The 20,366-nt window shown below is 42.2% G+C and overlaps 2 protein-coding genes across 2 annotated transcripts; both read right to left on the bottom strand.

Moving 5' to 3' along the window:
* Positions 1–154: 154 nt before the first annotated feature.
* nelfb (negative elongation factor complex member B) lies at positions 155–8,224 on the bottom strand. Its single transcript, XM_076729894.1, has 13 exons — positions 7,969–8,224; positions 6,888–7,048; positions 6,694–6,793; positions 5,600–5,830; positions 5,318–5,503; positions 5,078–5,190; positions 4,881–4,983; positions 4,289–4,384; positions 4,044–4,186; positions 3,041–3,147; positions 2,614–2,755; positions 1,781–1,889; positions 155–668 (listed from the first exon to the last, which is right to left on the bottom strand). Exons 1-13 carry the CDS (start codon positions 8,068–8,070, stop codon positions 510–512), a joined length of 1,752 nt encoding a protein of 583 aa, XP_076586009.1. The 5' UTR covers positions 8,071–8,224; the 3' UTR covers positions 155–509.
* A 3,392-nt stretch (positions 8,225–11,616) lies between these two features.
* On the bottom strand, positions 11,617–19,343 carry LOC143321038 (ectonucleoside triphosphate diphosphohydrolase 2-like). The gene is made up of 9 exons (XM_076731138.1): positions 19,167–19,343; positions 17,443–17,560; positions 16,707–16,857; positions 16,419–16,578; positions 15,831–16,058; positions 14,698–14,970; positions 12,852–12,971; positions 12,556–12,690; positions 11,617–12,392 (listed from the first exon to the last, which is right to left on the bottom strand). The coding sequence occupies exons 1-9, from the start codon at positions 19,281–19,283 to the stop codon at positions 12,186–12,188; spliced, it is 1,509 nt and encodes a 502-aa protein (XP_076587253.1). The 5' UTR covers positions 19,284–19,343; the 3' UTR covers positions 11,617–12,185.
* Between the last annotated feature and the right edge of the window lie 1,023 nt (positions 19,344–20,366).

Below are 20,366 nucleotides of genomic sequence, written 5' to 3'. Positions count from 1 at the left end.
CAACGTCCTCATGTGTGCTGTGTGGCTGCCAAGGGAGTTGCCAAATGAGGTCAAGTGGCTGTCATCAAGTGGTCTGCACAGAGGTGTTGCAGTGCTGTATGAGGTGTGAAACTGCATCTTGTCCCTTTGTCTGGAACAACACCACTTTGTATTTCTACATAATCATTTATTTACAGGTTTGTTGCACTACTGACACAATGACAGCCCGGTTACATATGAAAATACTGTATTTTTGGACAATAATGCAAGAGCACAAAGTTTAGAAAAGTGTACTGCTCCCCTCCCTCCCCCCACCCCGAAGAAAAATAGTTGGCTGCTGGACTATACTGTCAGACCTGGAAGACCCTCTCAGAGACAAACATCGAAAGAACATAAACCTCCATGAAAAATCATACAACAAAAAAGAATGGAAAATGTCCAGTTCAGTCCGAATTCACAAGCCAGCTGGTGGCTGTGTTTACAGTCAGTCACTGACAGAGCAGTCTGCTTTTCTCTGTGTCTGCTCCGTCTCAGATAGGCGTGGTTGGGGTGGAGGCGGTGGTGGGGACGGTCACTGGGTGCAGTCCCAGATCCAGGGATGGAGTTTCTTCAAGTGGTGGAGGGCTCTTCTTCTGGGCCTCCAGCTTCTCCGTCAGCTGGGTGTACAGCTCCTTCACTGGCTCGCTGCTCTGTGGTCAGCAGGCAAAGTGTCAGTACATACACTAGAGAAAAGACGGCGACTCTGATGCGTACATCTGATCTGTGATATGAAACTGTCACTGAAATCTTTAACTGGATAAATAATCTACATTACGTCTGCGTCAGTCTGCGTGTGAACGCCTGAATCTGGCTGAACTCCAACTGATGCTAGCGCTTTGGGGTAAATTACAGCATGCTTACATTTCCTGTAAGCATGCTGTAATTTGACGTCTGTCATTTAAGATTCTGGATGGATGCTGTTTCAAGGTATGCGACGTCTAAAGAGAAAGGACAACAGGAGGAGGAACTACTGGCACACTTCCCTTCTAAAGAAGAATAGCTGCGTATCGCAGCGTCCTGACCACAGATTGAGTGTAGCTTTATCCATAGTAAAAAAAAAAAAAGAAGCTTTCAAATTCTATATTCATGAATCCTATATAAACAATCTGTCATCCCTTTGGTTGTTCTGGTGTGTTTTCTCTCGGATGGAGCAAATGAAAACGTCAGTTGCATTTAGTGATATTTGATTTTTGAAAATATGTGTCCTGTCACGTAAAGTATCAATACTGTAAAATATCCTGATTACTATCAAGACAACATTTTCAATCCTATCAGTCAGGCCCATTTGTATGTACACATGTACCATCCTGTCTTCCATGATAAATGCACTTGAATCATTGGACTGATTAGCGAGAACATTACCCAGCTAAAGGATGTGATGCTGTGATGTTAATGGACAGCTTCAGCTGTATGTAAACTACTACTTAACCTGCCACCTGAGTGGGTGACAAAGGCACATGTTTTTCAAGGTGTCCCCAGTCTGAAGCCCCAGTGAGACTGGATTAAAGTTACATGGTTAATAAAACGCCCTCCTCCCTGTCCTTTAGGCCACTGGCAAATTACTTGAGTCGGGTTCTGTAACAGACAATCATGAGCTGCAGGAAAAGCCCTGACCTTCAGTGCTGGTGGGCTTAGTATAAATTTTAATAGTGCTATCATTTACCAGTAATTATTTGGCTGTAATTGAATTATTATTTGATTGCAGAAACAGTGACCTTGTCAAAAATGTAAGCAGTTGAGGGGGAACAGGAATGAAGCCAACCTGTTTTGGAGGTTCAAGAGTTTTCATCAGGGTTTCCATGTACGATGGCAGCACCTTGTGGTGGAGATGCAGCAACATCCGGAGGGTGTGTCGGTGGACGTTCTCTTTACTGAAAGATATTCAGACAGAAAAAAAAAACACATCAGGAGTGTGGGAGCAAATGAGGGGCATTAATATTCTGAGCCTGAAGAAAACGTGACCAGAATGAACCCGATAGAAACTTCTGCCCCCTGATTGGACAGTTTGGCTTCCTTTGATTGACTAGTCAGTGGGCAACATGTTAATTTGTCTTGTCAGCTCAGGCATAAAAACAGGGCCAACACTCATGCTTGTAGCTTGTACACTTCAGTGTCACATGCACAGATAGGACATTTGTGTGTCTGCTGTTCAGACTTTGTGAAACCTCACTGTTCAAAACATTCCTGCACAAGCTTTAATTCCATATCCACAAAATATTTCTACAGCTCCAAAAACATTTTGCACATGTGCAAATTATGCATGTGTGCACAAAACCTTTTCACACATGCACAAAATCTTTTTTTTTTTTTTTTTTTACAAATTCACACATTCAGATACATGCGTACAATTTTTTTTCACACACACACAAAGGTTACAAACAAATGCAAGCTGTGAATTTACTTGTGAATACTATTTCACAAGCTGAAAATATTAATGAGACTTCCATACAAGAGACAAAGCAGAGATGTTTGAGCTCAGTGTAAAAAGAATATTGGTCCACTTTGTCTTTTAAGCTGATAAAATGATGTGGAACCTTAAAAAGCCGACTTTACTGACCCTGGTCATGCAGTTAGGATGTGCTACAATCAACCCACCTGGAAAAAGAAGTAAGAAGGAAGCCATCAAAGACAACTGAACAAAACTCTTCTGTTCCAAACTCATCAGAGAGCAGCGTGAGGTGTCCAGTCAGAAGGTGCAGGAAGATGTCGCCAAAGGCCATGTCATTATAGGTCTCCACTGTGGGGAACAGCAGACATGCAACTCTTTACTTCCACATGTCTTCAATAACAAAACAAAGAGCAATTTAACAAGGAGACTGGAAGAAACGTGGAAATAAAATGAAGAACACTAGAATTACTACCTCTACCATGGCTGTACGCCTCCGACAACCAGTGAAGTTACATTCACATCTATGTATGTGCAGACTCACATAACATATGCAGTGAAGGCTTGAAGGAATTTCGTAAAATGTATTAAGTGTCTTTTTTGGTGAAATGGACTTTCAGGACTTCTCATACTCACCCAGGGCAGGCAGTAACCTCTGTAAGGCATTCTTGTTCCTCAGTTTGGCAATGTGGAGGACGTAGTAGAGACCCATTTCACAGGCCACTCTGTTCTCCTGTAGGTACCTGAGGGGGAGCAACAGACAGTCACAATCACCATACTTCTCCCTGGTGCATATTTCATAATTCTCATCAAGGAAAAACATCCCTGACTGAAGGAGCATCACAAAAAGTGCCATAAAATTCACTCTCTGTGTACTGTCTCACAGTCATGCTATTCTCCAGAAGGACAGTCTCATACAACCTGCAGAGGAGGTATGCACACAATGTGAAGTCTGTGAAGAACTCCTGCTTTTGCAAATAGCCTTACTGTATTCTTGGTTATGATTTGCTTTTAGAAATAACTTGACCCCCGTCATAAGATTAATGCTGAATGTGAGTTGAATAAAAGTGACCTGAGTGAAGGCTTGTTTCTCATTTTCCATCTGATATCTCCTTATGATGCAGTTGTGAGCCCCAGTTGCTACCAGTTACACATAAAACCTCTCAGATTTCACTGATCAGCTGATCATATTTGGCATCTTCAGAATTAGAAAAAAATGTATTTTCAAACTGCATTTTACCTCAATTCTATAGTTATATAATTCATCATAAATCCTGAATGACAACAATTCATTTCAAATCAAAAAGTTGTAAAATGTGCAATACATCTGTATTTTAGGCTAATAAGAGAGGCAGATAAATGGAGGCAGTACAAAAATAGAAGTTTTGATCTGGAATTTGACTGGGTTAAGCTGCTGGTTATTTTTTCAATAACTATGTTGTCTATAAAATGTCTGAAAAGAGACCGAAAAGTCTGGACTGTGATGTTCTCTCATCAGAGTAAACAATATGTAATAAATACATACATTATATATCTGATAGAAGCGAGCAGAATCTCTGAGACGCTGCTATTCACGGAACAGCTTCCAGCGAGGTCACGTTATATCGTGTCCCCCCGCTCGTCTGCTGCAGTGCTGTACCTGTTGAAGGCATCTGGCAGGGTGGTGGGGTATGTCAGCGAACTCTTCTCCTCACTGGGAAGCTTCTGCTCCACAGTGAAGGTGTGATCATCCACAACCACTGACATCATGGCAGGCAGGAAGCGGGTCACCACCTCCAGATCCTGAGAGTGAAAATGACTCCATTCTGAACGATTTACATACAGATTTTCGCCGTGACTTTAAAACTTAATGCAAAGATCCTCCCATGGTGACACTTAACGTACCAAACGGGGCTCTTTGAAGACCTGGCTGTCAATCATGTCCCACGCCCCTTGACCCAGTGACAGCATCCTCAGCAGCAGCATCAGGTCTGGACTGTCCTGTTCACAAACACAGACACAACTACTTCACATTCTGTTGACACAATGGTGTGTGTGTGTGTGTGTGTGTGTGAGTGAGTGAGTGAGTGAGTGAGTGAGTGAGTGAGTGAGTGAGTGAGTGAGTGAGTGAGTGAGTGAGGGAACTGTCATTTGAAAAACAAACAATCCAGTAACACAGTACATTCCACTGCATATTTTCACACCTGGCACACAAAGCCTTGGTGTTATACAACAGTTTTTTAGACCTGGAATACACCATTTAACCAAGAGAGATGGAGAACAGAAAATAAACGACTGCATTAAACAGTGTCTAATGGTTCACACACGCTGTTAAGACGAGAACGCTGAAATATTTTGTGTCTGCTCTGGAGTGTTGGCTGAGGGTGTTTTACTCAAAACCAGTAATCAATGTTGAATACATTTCCTTTCTCGGAAAACATTTGAAAAGCTACTTTGTGTGTATCTTCCTGCCTGCGTCCTCATGACAGTAGCTCACCCTGGGTAAAGCATCCTGACTCAGCAGCTCTTGCAGGTTCCTCATGATGCTCAGGACCAGGGTGTTACAAGCAAACGGGTCGCACAGGATCATAGACAGGTCCCTGGAATGGACAAAAACGCTCCAAAGATGAATTCATCCATTCATTACAGGTGAACAGCTCAGTTCAGAAACTCAACGTGTCCCCTCACGCTTACCCGAGGACTTGCTCCTGTCCTTTCTTCACTCCATCCAGGAAACCTTGCAGCTCTCTGGCTCGCTTGCCGTCCACAAACTTCTCACGGATACAGGCGTCTAAACACCAAGTGAACTGTCACAGCACACAACACAAACACAAAAGAGAGAGACATGAACACAGGAAACACAGTTTGGGTTTGGGGCTCTTCAGTGATAAGAGGGTGTCACTAAACTGATTCGCCATCAGTGTTTGTGCTTACCTTGTGGCACGGGTCAACGGAGCAGATCTCACTGATGTCCAGGTCGTGAAGAGACATCAGCAGTTCTGCTCTCAGCGTGCAGTAGTGGACATTTCGAGTCCGCAAGAAGAGCGTCCGTAAAAACTGCAGCACCATGTCGTACAGTTTCACGTTCTTTCCAATCATCTGGGTCAGCTTCAGGACCACCTGCAGCAACAGAGGGGTTTAACCACACTCCCACACAGGGATTCACATCTCAAAGACCGCTTAGTGCTCTTCAGACACCTGATGACTGTGACTCACCTCGCCTTGCCGCCGTGTTTTAGGAGAAGGGCTGAAGAAGTTGTGCAGGATGGAGAGGTCGCTGCTGAACAGAGCTGCTTCCTTCTCCACGATGTACTGCTTCAGGAGGGGTGACACTTCATCCCCAAACAGAGCCTGGTTGTCCTGCCAGATCTGCCTTTTCACCTCCACAGCACACACCTTGTACAGCTCCTTGTCAGCCATCACCAACTTCAGTTTCTTCTCTGGCACCTGAAGGAGGGAGCGTGTGATAAAGATTTAGGGGAGTTTTAAGATGGTTCAATTTCCTCTTTACCAAATGACGTTAGGTACAGACATTCGCAGTTCCCACACAGTGCATCCTAATGATTTTCACCTAGTGCCATCGACAGGTCAATTTTTTACGCCACAGTCCATGACACAGACACAGATGGGTAACAAATCAAAAGGTAAAAGCAGTCTAAGTGTGTCAGTAAGGTGCTGTTCCACCATGAGCCTCCACAGCAGCTTCAGTGCTCCTTATCATTGATTCTCCAAGTGTGTGAAACTGGAGGGATGGAGAGCACTCTGTTAGGGGTGCATGTGTCGTAATGGTAATATTCCTAAATTTTTGGTCTGAAAGTTAAATTCACAAAGCATTTTAATGCTTAAAGTAGCTCCTAATTCTGCAAGAAGTTGGAGGCAGCTTGGAGGACTCCTACGGCACTGGGACCTGCCCACAGTCAGCTGCTGCAGGGAATGTGTCCCATCCCATCGTATCAGTGTTTGAAAAATACAACAATAATGAACTTTTAAAAGCATGTTTTAATAATGGGTGAGTTAATAAATAGCAAGTTAGCTCTGAAACCCATTAAAACAATCAAATAACACCAGAGATAATAGTTTGCACTACTTGGACAGCCACTGCAGTGCTGATCAACTGGAAATATCTCTGCATGTCAGAATTATTATTAAGACCGCGAAATGTGCTCTTCAGTCTTCAATTTCTTCAACAGCTGATTAGATATACATTAAAAAATTCCCATCCACTATACACAACATTATTGCCCATACTCTTGTGATATATAGCTGTTTTCAGTGTTCAGCAGGAGAGTAGCAGCTCTACAGCCACTTGCCTTGGGTAGATGCTTCAGCACCTGCATTACTACTGGCTGAATGGACGGCATCTTGACAAGAGGAAAGCTCTTCTCCAGCAGCTCTTCAAGTTTCCCGTATCTGTCGGTAAGAGTGACAAAAACAGAGCACAATAGCACCCCATCTTGCTCCATCAGAAAATATTACTCAGAGTCAGAAACAAGCCCTGACAGACCTGTCCTCCTCCTTGCTCTCTGCAATGATGGCGACGCGCTCCATCAGCTTGTCTCGAAGCTCGTCAAAGACAGACTGGTGGAACTCCAGCCGAGGCGTTCCGTGGAGGTCAAGGAACGGCAGAGCAGACTGGAGGGTCGGCAGCAGGATGCCATTCTCCATCTGCAGTCATGGAACATCATCAGGGTTAGTTCAAGCTGTAGCTGGTTGATTCAGAGCCACATGAATGAATGATCCCTCGCTTGTTTGCAATGTTTGCAGGTTGTATCCTTGTACGTCTTTGCCATGTTGCTCTTTCAGTTCATCTATTAATAAGCACATTGCTGATAAGCCGTGCAGAGGAGCTGCATTTCTACAACTGTCCATTTCAGATCATGGTGACGAAGGCTTTACTGACAAAAAGCCAAGAATCAAATGAATGAAATACGAAAGAATACCTCTAATATTTTATCATTAACATATCCAAAGAAATGTGATTTACGAAAATGAATCATTCTAGTGGCACTCCAGTATTTCCCTGTTTCTGTACGGCTGGTTGGGGTTGAGTTTCTTTAAAGTGAATTCTTTCTTTGCAAAACACATCAAATATTCAGATGTAACGATACTCTCATCGTTACTCATCCTCCTCGCCTGTACAATAAGATGTGTGTCAGTAAGTCCACCGATAATCTGCACAGGTTAAAATAATTTGCTACAAACTTAAGTGGCCATCGTTGCCATATTTTATTAGTCGATAACTTAGTGTCGCGATATTTATACAGCGCAGGATATTAGCTCTTAAAATCACAATATATGAAGCTACCACTTTTAGTCCAAACTTCTGAACACTTGTTGCACATTGCATCCACATTTTCATTTGTTCTTTCATTGCAAGTGTTAAAATTAGCTAGCAGATGACAAACAGAGGGAGGCAGCGAGCTGAACCGGTGCAGACTGTACGTGGGTGTGATTTTGGTCCACAATTCGGGTCAGTCGCGGGTGCACAGGCTCATACCTGGGATGCACAAACATGGTTTGGAGAATGCACATTTATAATTAACAGTAACATGCGGTCTGGAGAACAATTAGTAATATGGCGTTACCTGAAACTGATCAATGGCTTTCAGCGGCTCTGTGCAGTTGGTGAGAGTTTCTTTGAGATCCTCGCCGTTGGATATCCCGAGCTCAGGCAGCCCCGCGAACATCGTCGCTTCTGTTTGCTCATCAAATTCAAGCTTTATGTGTGAATAGACTCTGCTAACGTGGGAATTTGTTGCCGAAAAGAGACGCGCTGGCTCCAAAGTATATCAACACATTACGTTCTACGCTGTCAAAGCAAACTTCCTGTGTTGCAACTTTGTACGTAGTCCGTCTGAAACACTCGCGACGGAAGAGTTCCCTGCTTCACGCGCTCTGCGGAAACAGGACGTACGCTTTGTTGAAGTGGTCAGTCGTTCACCGCTGGACTTCCTGTATTGGCTTAAATGTGTCACCCGTTAAGAGTATTTGTGTTTGTGACTGAAAATAATGAACGTGTTTAGAAATGATAATGACCAAAACAAGGTTCCAGACACACTTTTAATCGTTGTTTGTTGGCTTCATATGACTTTGCACATGGGGCATCGTAGTCGTCGCGTTGGCCGCTGACCATTTTGTCATTTTGTCAGTGAACACATTATAGACAAAATCAGCGCCATTGAAAGAGCTGCGACACTCTTTAATCTTGCCGCCACGCGGTCACGTGGTTCGTGTGGCTCTCAAAAGCTCCAAGCAAGTCAGTGCCGTCGACCTGTTCAGTGGTTTTTAGTCAGGCAGCAGCTGCGACTATATTTGCAGCAACTTTCATGCATAATGTGGTTTGATTGTTACGTTTCGTTGACTTCACTTGTGTTCAATGAAGCTTTTTTTTTTTTTTTTTTTTTTTTTGGAGAGAGAGAAAGAGAGAGAGAGAGTGCTGATTAAGTGTACAGTTCGAGGTACTTGTACTTTACTCGAGTTTTTCCACTATCTGCTACTTTCTGCTCTACTACATTTCAGAGGCAAATAACGTACTTTTTACTCCACTGCATTTACAACCTATGATAATTTGCAGATAATATAAAATACAATCATAAATGAATTATGATATAATATTATCGATAGGAGGATCCCCAGAGTGAAATTCACCCACTAGAATAAAACAATTAGCTCCACATATAGCAGCTGCAACACTAATGTCGGTATAGATCAATAATTAGAGTTCCTGCAAATAATTAGAATATAACAGACATTATTCTGAAATGCTCCATTCTGCATAATGACTACTTTTTCACGCTTCACTCGCGCTCTGCGGAAACAGGACGTACGCTTTGTTGAAGTGGTCAGTCGTTCACCGCGGGACTTCCTGTGTTGGCTTAAATGTGTCACCTGTTAAGAGTATTTGTGTTTGTGACTGAAAATAATGAACGTGTTTAGAAATGATAATGACCAAAACAAGGTTCCAGACACACTTTTAATCGTTGTTTGTTGGCTTCAAATGACTTTGCACATGGGGCATTGTAGTCGTCGCGTTGGCCGCTGCCCATTTTGTCATTTTGTCAGTGAACACATTACAGACAAAATCAGCGCCATTGAAAGAGCTGCGACACTCTTTAATCTTGCCGCCACGCGGTCACGTGGTTCGTGTGGCTCTCAAAAGCTCCAAGCAAGTCAGTGCCGTCGACCTGTTCAGTGGTTTCCAGTCAGGCAGCAGCTGCGACTGTGTTTGCAGCAACTTTCATGCATAATGTGGTTTGATTGTTACGTTTCGTTGACTTCACTTGTGTTCAATGAAGCATTTTTTTTTTTTGGAGAGAGAGAGAGAGAGAGAGAGAGAGAGAGAGAGAGTGAGTGCTGATTAGTGTACAGGTCGAGGTACTTGTACTTTACTCGAGTTTTTCCACTATCTACTACTTTCTACTCTACTACATTTCAGAGGCAAATGTCGTACTTTTTACTCCACTGCATTTACAACTTATGATAATTTGCAGATAATATAAAATACAATCATAAATGAATTATGATATAATATTATCGATAGGAGGATCCCCAGAGTGAAATTCACCCACCAGAATAAGTTGCAGCTGCAACATTAATGTCAGTATTAAGAATTCCTGCAAATAATTAGAATATAACAGACATTATTCTGTAATGTTCCATTCTGCGTAATGAGTACTTTCTCCTTTTGCACTGTAAGTTTATTTTGATGCTAATACCTCTGTACTTTTACTGAAGTAAAACTCTGAATGCAGGACTTTTACTTGGAACAGAGTATTTCTACACTATAGCTACTGAGTACTTCTTCCACCACTGATTTACAGTATGTATGTATGAATATTTTTCCTGTGCTTCTATGGTCACAATGACACTAATGTTAAGACATTCTCTTAAACATGGACAGCAAACGAATATCAATGAATGCCAGCAACTGTTCATTTTAAGCCAAAAGGAAGTTTGATTAATATGCAAAATAAACAAGGCAACTGTTTGCATTCAACAAAACATTTTATTCTATCACATACAGGGAGAGGGCAGATCAGTTTTTCCTTGAATGGACAGAAACTCATTCGACCTCCTACAGGGAGAGACAGATGGCAGAAAGTGGGCCAGGAAAGACACACAAGTGCTCAGAATTGTCTTTACATTCTTCCACCACAACAGCAGGAAGAAAAGGAGATGTGGACAGCTGACTGTGAGCGCTCAATAAACTCACTGCATGATCACTGCTCCAAACATCCACAGACGCACACACACACAAGAATCACTGAGCAAAAACACCACACCACCAGTAATGCTGCAGGTACTGGAATGTTTTGGTGACGGCGTTCCACTGCCAGAAGCAGACCATGTCATAGACCCAGAGGACATGGGTCTTTGAGACATGTCCAGCCTGTCACTGCTGGAGAGAACTGGGAGAGGTAAAGAGAGTCGAAACAGATTAAAATTACAGAAGTGAGAGTACACACCCACGGTAGCTCCAGTACAGAATCTGAAATGAAATCATGACTTCAAGTGCAAACTCTCATCTTAAGTATGTGAATATATTCAGATGTGTCAAGTGAATTGTGCTGTAATTACAGCCATTTGACAGACTGCCAAATTCACATGCCCAAAAGCTCCTATACACCTAAATAACATGGTCACATTTGGTACTTGGGGTTTCCTTCCCAGAAACATGAGGATTTGTGCTGTGCATCTTAAATGCATCACCGTATTCCGTCTAGCAACTGTTAAAAATGTGACTTCAGATTTTTTGTTACACACAAGCAGCTGCACAAACAGCACATTGTTTTGAGCACAAGAAAGAGTAAATACAATTCCATGTGTCTTGGTTGTTTTCAGTAATGAGTCTTCTCTCCCTAGAGCTGGTCCCACCCAAGGCTGTCCAGTCTTGGGACTGGGACTGCAATAAATTCTTTCTTCTGGAAGTTCAGTTTTATTTATTTATTTATTTTTTTCTGTTTCTGACAAATACATCACTTGTGACTTTTTGGAGCCTTTGGAGCTAACTGGCTTACCAGGTCATCAAAATCAGCCTCCAATGGTTTGACATGTCAGCTCTTCAACAGAACAATACATGAAGTAATTAGCTATCTGCAGTTCTGCTTTCTTTTTACTGTAATCATCCACATTAATGCTGCTGATCTGATCACCCGTCACTGATTCACTATCTGACAAACAATGTGTGTAATGACAACAGAATCTCTGAAACCAATTGTCTTAGGCAGCCGCGGTGAACACAGTGAAATGGAAAATGAACAAACATGAATCAACACCTAAGAAGTCCTGCTTATACCAGATGACAGATTCAGTTAGCTGATTAAAATGAATAAGGTGTGGCTAAAACATCTGTTTGAGAAAAATGTCTCTACGATGACCACAGCTGAGGACTCATAAATGTAAATTGTGTGAGTTTGGTTCTTTGTATCGTTTCTGTCATAACAAGGGGAAAACAGAGGCAGTGATGCTCTAATGTGGTCGTCTTCAGTGGGTGTGATATTACATAATGAATGTGACACATTTACAAAGAACATGTTTTATTCACACATTTACACAAACTGATGTGAGCCTTCACGTGTGAGCAGGAAGTCTGTGGATTTGCAAAGAAAAACTGTGCAGGACATATTTAGCTGCTTTGTTTTGTTGAATTCACTAACACGCACAAACAATCAAGTGAAACAAAAAAATCAAAAATTCTCTTTCAAGTTTTTTTTCTTTTCAGAAGAGATTAAGCGCTTTAGACCAGGATCTGCATGCTCGAAGAAGAATGGGAATTGGACTTGGAGGTGTGTCACCTTTGCTCTTACACCAGGCCTTCTTTAGCTCTTGTGTTTCTGTATAGCATCAGTAGGTATCCCAGTGCAATGAGGAGGATGGTGATGAAGAGGAAGACAATACCAGCCCAAGGTCCTGAGGGCAGAGCCTTCATCAGTCCAAGCCTCTCTGCTGGTACCATACTACTTTGATTCAGCATGTACCCCAAGGCCCAGCCTACAGATGCTCCTCCAGCCTGTAAAACAAGAGAAGACCCACTGAATCCACAACACAACAAGGACAAGCTTCCTGATTTCAGGGTAGCAGACAGTGCTCCAGTTAGGTGTCAATAGTTTGAACACACGGACTGAAATCCAAGCAAAAGGTCAACAAAAGTGTTTATTTCCATCACTCCTGACCTCTTTTTGAAAAGAGATGGTAGGAAGGGAATGCTCATCGAAACTGTAGCCTTCTATTAAGAGGACCTGGATGAAATTGGAGACGGCGCAGACATTCTTCATGTATTTCTCTGACTGGTCTGTCTTTTCAATCATCTGTGAGTGGAAATACAGTGGGATAAGATTTTCAGTTTGTAATTCAAATTTTAATTCTTCATCTTGTCCATCATCAGTGTAACAATGTCTAGAACATTTAATAGCAAATAGCTTCTTAGTTATTAGAGGCCAGACTTGGAGAGCTGTGTGGTCGAGAGTACCTCAGACATGGTCATGTTGCAGACGACTTGGACTGCCTCCTTCAGTTGACTGGGGGATTTGACGGGGATGTTGGTGAGGCGGGTGATGTAGCTGTGAGTGAAGAAGAAGGCAGAGAATGCCTGTGGAGAAGAGGAGACACAGATAGATGAAAATAGCTTGGAAACATACTGTCGTAACTGAAAGCTGAGCACTGCCTTAATGCTTAGGTTGAAATTCACTTGAATAATCAATCATAACAAAACAACTGACAGCAAATCCTGGGTGGGATATAAACTACTGTCTATAACGGAAACATCTGCTAGACCTCTTACGACTAATCAGTTGTTTTTTTTGTTTGTTTTTTTTTTACATCACATTGTATCCATTTGGCAGATGCTTTTCTTCAAAGTGGCTTGCAGCATAATTAATGCATTCAGACTGAAAAGGTACAACAGTAAGATGTGAAAAACTGGAGCACAACTCTCTCAAATTAAAAGCTAAAAGCATGATAGAGGACTCTGCGTGAGTGCCCAAGTGTAGGATTTGACCCATGGTTTGAATGTATGATGGAGCAGTTCCTTTCACTGTCCTGTGGACTGCCACCAGAGTCTTGAAGTGTGTGCATGCCACAAAAGTCAGCCAGTGTAGTGACTGAAGGAGAGAAATGTTGTGGACTTTGGGAAGTTGAACACCAGACACGCAGCAGCATTCTGCATTAGTTGCAGAGGTCTGATGGCAGACGAGGGACTCTGGATAGGAAGGACCTATAGTGTGAAAAGACTGGATCCCTCTGCTGTTGTACAGGAGAAATCTACAGGAGCTACTGCTGCCATGTTTGGTGAGAATGAGAATTCCTCATCCAGGATCACTCCCAGTTTCCTTCATGTCCGAGATGTCACCAACACAGTACGGTAAATGTTGATAGACATTTCAAGTTTAGAGGCTAAGAGGTTTACCTTAGAGGTTTGAGGTATGAAGTAAGGAACAATGAATGTCTGTGCCAAATTTCATGGCATGGCCAAAATCAAGGACAGATAGGCTGACATCCTTGAGCATTGCTGCGAGCATGTTGTAGCCCATAAAGCAGTGCCTCCTGCAAGCAACAGCACCAAGTCTGGACAAAAGCACTGTCTTAAATCATAATGTTGGAGAAAATAAGTTGTTAATCCATGGCACACAAGTTTCATGGAGGGGTATGGATGGATGGACGCCACAGCGTATCCACCACTACAGCACTGGTTGTGAAGAGATTGTGATAGTACAGTTACATGGGCAGGAGCTTGTTAAAGTTACTTTGGACATAATCTTGAGCTCTGCAAATTTCAGATTGAAAATGAAATGAGAATTGGATTGAAAGTGAAACAAGAATTAGCGCTTTGTGCTTGTACGCCTCCACCAACCAGTCAAGTTGCAGTTAAGAAAAGTGAAAGTGTTTTTATAGAACTTTATGATGTTACAGTGAAGCTGACCTTTGACCTTTAGGATACAAAATGTCATCACTTTATCATTTTATACTATGAAATTTTGTTATAATCAGCGTATGAATTCTTCATTTAACTGTATAAAAGAAATGTGTAGTGTGTGGTTTCAGTGACCTTGACCTTTGATCCTTGATTTCCAAAATCGAATCAGTTCATTTTTGAGTCCAAGTGAACATTTGTGCCAATTTGAAGAAATTCAGGTGTTTCTGAGATATCGCTTTCAGAAGAATGGGACGGAGAGTTTGAAAGGAAATGTTTCATCCCTGGACAATGTTGCCACTCTGTCAAACGTGAACATGAAATGTTTGGTCTGTGAATAAAAACTATTCTGGGCTTTTATGTAACTTTTGCCCCCTCAGCTCTAGGTTGTTGCTGTGTCCCTCACCATGAAGCTTCCTCTCACGCTGGGCTGGAAGACTCCATCAAAGGAGCACTTGGAGTAGGAGCAGCTGTCAAAGGAGAACATCTTTTTTACGTTGTCCAGGCAGCTCTGGTAATCTCCTGTGCCCACTACTGACACAGACATCTGGGGGTCGAACTGGGCTGGCCTATAGTTCTTAGTACAGGGAGAATCGAAGACATCCCTCCCTAGCTTGATAGATACGTTGAACTGTTTAGGATAACAGGGATGGAACACTTGGGTCTTGACACCTTGAGTCTGAAAGAGACAAAAAGGAAAAGTGTTATAATATTCTTTTGGTAAATGTGTAAGCAAAGTGCAGCATATGACACACTTTTTTCCAACCCCCCCCCCCCCCAAAACTGTAGAATACTGTAGAAAATGTTCACAATTTACCAGCACCAGTGGTTGGTAATATTTATACTCCATATTTACAATCATACATCATATATTTCAGTTAAAAGCACATTTAGGTTGCCAGCTTCATCCACAACTTTTTGACAATAATCAACGCGGTCAATTCCAAATGATAAAGTGCACTTTGTAGCACTTAAAAAGCCCAAGAGAGATCATTTCTCAGTTCACATTAAACAGGATGTTGTGACATTTTCAACATTTTGGGAAATACACTTATTTATGTACTTGCCGAGAGTTAGATGAGACGATTGCTATCATTTGCTTATCTGTCTGCGATGAAGCTGCCAGTTAGCTTAGCTTAGCTTAGCTTAGCTTAGCGTAAAAACTGACAATGGGGGGGAAACAGCTATTCTGGCTCTGTCCAACAGCAGCAAAATCTGCAACTGCTCCAGCTTCATATTCAAAGAGCAGACATTTGATTGGTATTGGTCCTGTCAACAAACCCTACGCAAGAAGGAGACCAAGCCTATTTCTCAAAATGTTGAACTATTTAAGCAAGTGTGATGCAGCAGGTTGCTGTAGCGCACCCCTCTCCCAGGGCACTAGTTCAACAATCCTTGTTGGCAAGTGTAGAGCAGTGAGACAGTGATTGAGCTCCGGGGGGTAAAGTTATTTAGCTGACCTCTGGCCTCTCTTGTGGTCAAGAAGAAAGAGAAGCCTTAAGGCAGAAATCACGAACTTCCCCTTCTATGTGACATTACCGTGATAAGATGAGCCAGCAGCTTCCTCAAGAACTGGTCTTGGCCATAGCACAGGAAGCTCTGGGTGTATAGTTTGTAGGTTTGTCCATAAAGCTTCAGCTCCATCACATTATTCTTGTCATCCACATTTTCTGAGGTCTCAAAAGTGATCTGAGTGGAAGCTCCGCCTAAGTCCAAAGCTCCAATTGTATCTCTGCCTGGATTCAGCCAACGCCCGGCAAAACCATACTGAGTGGCAAGAAAAGACATGTCAGACAGCAAAATTTGAATTGGTGTATAGGACAATAGAAATATTCCAACACTGAACTGAGCTTACTCAGAGGAAAACATCCAGACAAAGACACTTCAGCACTTTCAAAGCATTGTGTGGAATTTTTTAGCCATGCAGTCAACATGAATCTATGGCACTTTCAGTCGGCCGTAGTCTGTCAGTTGCTAAATGACTGACTCAGACAGAAACAGCCTTATTTGATTTGACTGCTGTGAAATTTTCTATACATATCCAACGCTCCCAGATTCTTTCCTCTGTGACTTCTTATGTGATGAATGGAAAGGAGAGTGTTTTTATACAGAAAAGTCAGAGCTCACCTTGACAAAGTTCTCAAGTAAGTAGTTGACTGTGACCCAGCCATATGCCCCCTCCTCCTGTCCACTCAGGATAGTTGCCTCTTTGACGTTGAATGGGTAAGACCGCAATTTGTTTTCCACTTCCTTCAGTACCCGCTGGGACTCTGTGGCATTGACTATGCTATTAAAGAGAGTTAAGAATGAAACTATATTAAACCCTTCAAAGATCCATATTAATGTCCTCATGCATAATTGATGAGAACAGTTGTAGTAATATTATTGGGATATCCTCTCTTAATTTCTACTGACTTCAGGAGCCTCATGCCCGCAGTAGCTCCCAGAGAGAGCGGAGTTTGGTGGTGCCTGAATTTTGGGATATCATTCATGGCTTGGTCCAGACAGACCTCCAGACTTTTCGCTGCACCCCCACGAACACCTGCATAGCTGGATATGCCTCCACCTAGACAGAAAGAGAAAATAGTTCTGCTTGCAAAGAACTCATTCTGACCTTCTGAAGAAACTGGACTTCCTTGTCTAAAAGGATAGATGACCCCTGTGATGACGGCTCTGGGCTATGTGTCTAAGGAACTCTGAAAACAAACCAAGGCAAGAAGAGGAATAACTGCCAATGACTAAGATGGCTCGAACTGTCTGGTGAGGAAGTATACCACTTAGGAACAAAGGTCTTGCACAAGACATAGTGTTTTGACAATGCTTCTGCATAAAGTCACTGGATAAGTTCCTATAGGATATCATTGTGGAAGTGAAAGTGAGAGTGCTTTTGATGCCAGAACAGTCTGTGGTTAAAGGGTAAATTACAAAACAAAACAAAACATAGTTTTTTCACTTGCTACTGATCGTATCAAGTATCACATAACCTGGTTTTGAAAAATATACTCTGTGGATAATAATGGAGTTAAATGGAATTTTTAAAAACTGGATTTGTAAATGCAATGAACACCACAAATTAAGCTGCATCATACTGTCATGAAGAATATGTTTCAGAAATGGATATCTCAAAACTATCCACATGGCTAGAGCTCACCGCTCACAAGGCACTCGCTGTGCTGGGTAACGATCCCAGTGCCGTTTTGCTTGTCAGCTGGCCATTTGTAGATGTACATGGAGGTGTGGGATGAGCCTGCATCCAGAACGATTCCATACTGAAACAGACAGAGCATTAAGTGTCAGAAACACAGAAGGTGAACGACCAAGCTATCCTGATATATTGCTAAGCTCATGTATCATATTGAGCAAATATGAAGTATGAAATACCTCAGTGCACCTCTGATAACACAGGCTCACTGAGCTGCAGGGGCCATGTTGCTATGTATTGTGGTGTCTTAATTCATTCAGTCATGTTGACTTTGTCACCCTTTGTGTGCTCTTTTGCAAAGATAACTTCAAAGCATCACGTTCTATTCAGGTATTGTTGTACAGGCAAAGGCAAAGTATGGCAGGATGTGATTATGTATGTACCCTTTCACATGAATTTGTTCTCAGAAAGAATCTCAAATAAAGAGTACAAACTGCTTCTTTCATCTCACTCTGTCTGTTTCATTCTGCTCATTATCTCTCTGGGCAGGGGTGTTCTGTGTCACTTCCTTTTGCAAAACCCTTAACCTCTGAGGTCGACATCTACTGCATGTCAGGCAATGTGGTAAACGCTACAGGTTTCATTTTAAGTCTTTGCTGATGCACAGGCTTATGGCTGAGCAAGTTTAGGTCAGGAGAAATGAAGCTCAGACTGTGACCATCACTGCTTATGACACGCCAGCTACGACTCTTCGTTTGATTGATTGTTGTTAAGCAGCAGTAACAACTGAAAAGCTTGAATTTGAATATTTGGTCTGGGCTTGCAAGCTACTTGTCAGTTCACTATATTTTAATGTTGCCTATTTGTGTTTAGTGACATTTGAGATGTAAGGGATTCCATTTAACTAGTCAGTGCTTAAAGTGTCACCACCGCAAAAAATATTGGGGTGATGAACTCTGGCCCTCCCCAGGATGTAATGGAGGTAGATGAAATATTTCTTTGAACCTTTTCAACTTCCCTGCAACATAAATAAAATACAAATAAAATTCAACAGTTTAACACTTGAACAGCTGAACAGAAATTGGAAGGCATTCTTAAAATTGTGCAGGTTACTACTAAACAACTGTCTTAATAGAACTTCCTTGTTTTAAAGTTATTTTTGCAAATTTTTTCATCTTTATTGGACAGATTGAGATGAAGAGGTCGACAGGAAGTGGGGTGGAGGCCTGACATGCAGCAAAAGTTACAGGCTGAACTGGAAACAGCGATGATGCGCTTTTATAACACGCGCTGGATTCATTCGACTACGAAGGCGCGAAGAACCCCCGCAAGAGAGACAGAGCTGCTGTCCTCTGCATGGCAAAGGCATCTCTGTGAAGCGTGGAGCAAGAAGCCAAAGAGATGTCTTCATGACCTCTTTATGTAACTATTATTGCAAAGGCTGAAAATAAATAAAATATAAACACAGGACGAGAGAAAAAAAGACCTTCCCAAGGCAGTCACAGTGACCACCATTCTACCAAAGAGACATGAAAATATCCAATAACTATTACACACACACACACACACACACACACACACACACACACACACACAAACGGGAGCATCAATACTACTACTACAACTACAAGGCTGTTACTACTGATGGCATCTATTCGCAGAGCTATCCAGAAAGCTTTTGCATGCGCCAGTTAGCAGTTAGACGCGATGCACAGAATAAGTCTTTTCTTTACCATGTTTTCAGGAGGCATCTCAATCTCTTTAGTCGGAAGGACCACCAGCAGAATCCCGACAATTGCCACTATCAGCAACACAACCGCAGGGATGGTTTGGGAATATCGGAGACCCATTCTGATACTGGCTGTGTACGCGCGGATGCTGCGGACGGCTCTGCAGGAGCGCGTGAGAACTTATTTGTCTGTAAAGAAGCCCACTGACAGAAAGGGCGTGCGTTAAATAGTTGACGGCTGGGGGTTTGGTCTGAGCTCTTGGCACATCATTGACATGGTCAGGTCGCGCTTCCTCTCACCTCTGCTTGCACCCACGCGCACGCACATCAGCAGCTTCATTCATAGGAAACCCAAGTCAGTCAGCAGACGAGTGAGTTTCCTCAGAAATGGATAATGAGGAGATTTACAGCACGTCTAGGCTCTGTGACTTTGTGCAGAGCCCTGCATGCATTAGGAACGCGTGGGAAGAAGTCTTGATCGCCTTCTAGAGTTCAAGCACAGCAATCATCCTCAAGTATCCTTTAGTTCATTATGAGCATGTCAGGAACCAGTCTGAGTGGTTAAGTGGTATATCATTAACCTACTTTATTTCTTCTAGTTCACTCTATAGAGTTAGATGGATAGGCTTGTGTTTAAGAAGAAAGTATTTCCTGGCTGTATGGTATAAAGTCCCAAAGTGTTTAATATTAAACACGTCAGTGAATTTGGGAAAATATATAGTTTTAAACAATAATTTATTCAGCTTACTTATTATGAAATGTAATTTAATTATTCTTATGTTCAGGGTTTCTTTTTAAATGCACAGTGATTATTTCAAAAAGGCTATTTTTCAAAAGACATAAAATACAAGTGTCATTGGGAAAATTACATTCTGAAAAAACAGGCTTGAGTATGAAGATGTCGAGACTGAAATCAAAAAGATATCCCATGAAACTTTGGTGAAAGTGTGATCATCACTTTTTAAGATGATGGATGCTCCGCGAATCCTGGGAGGAAAACTCAGTGTTTTCCTCAGATGGTGTCTTCACAAAGCCCACCTCCATGTTTTGATGCTAAAATTCACAATCATAATCATGTGTATCCTCACTATATTGATTTCTTCTTCAAACTGGTAAACCACTTTTATAACTCAGGAAGCTGCAGCGGACATTAAGTTGAGTGGTGTGGTTTCATCTGACTTGATCTGATCCTATTTGAATGTTC

Source organism: Chaetodon auriga, chromosome 5 (assembly GCF_051107435.1).
Source record: "Chaetodon auriga isolate fChaAug3 chromosome 5, fChaAug3.hap1, whole genome shotgun sequence".
Lineage (NCBI taxonomy): Eukaryota > Metazoa > Chordata > Actinopteri > Chaetodontiformes > Chaetodontidae > Chaetodon > Chaetodon auriga.
The sequence above is the reverse complement of the archived record's forward strand: the minus strand, read 5'-3'. Positions and strand labels throughout refer to the sequence as shown.

Bases quoted from the DNA above. Each gene is read 5' to 3' on its own strand.
- LOC143321038 (XM_076731138.1), bottom strand. From the start codon at position 19,283: ATGGGTCTCCGATATTCCCAAACCATCCCTGCGGTTGTGTTGCTGATA. The intron at 17,561-19,166 runs GTAAAGAAAAGA...TGTCTGTTTCAG, and splicing joins AGATGCCTCCTGAAAACATG to TATGGAATCGTTCTGGATGC. The intron at 16,858-17,442 runs GTGAGCTCTAGC...CTTTCTGTCTAG, and splicing joins CAGCGAGTGCCTTGTGAGCG to GTGGAGGCATATCCAGCTAT.
- nelfb (XM_076729894.1), bottom strand. From the start codon at position 8,070: ATGTTCGCGGGGCTGCCTGAGCTCGGGATATCCAACGGCGAGGATCTC. The intron at 7,049-7,968 runs GTAACGCCATAT...CCATGACTGCAG, and splicing joins AAGCCATTGATCAGTTTCAG to ATGGAGAATGGCATCCTGCT. The intron at 4,984-5,077 runs GTAAGCGTGAGG...TGTCCATTCCAG, and splicing joins GGACAGGAGCAAGTCCTCGG to GGACCTGTCTATGATCCTGT.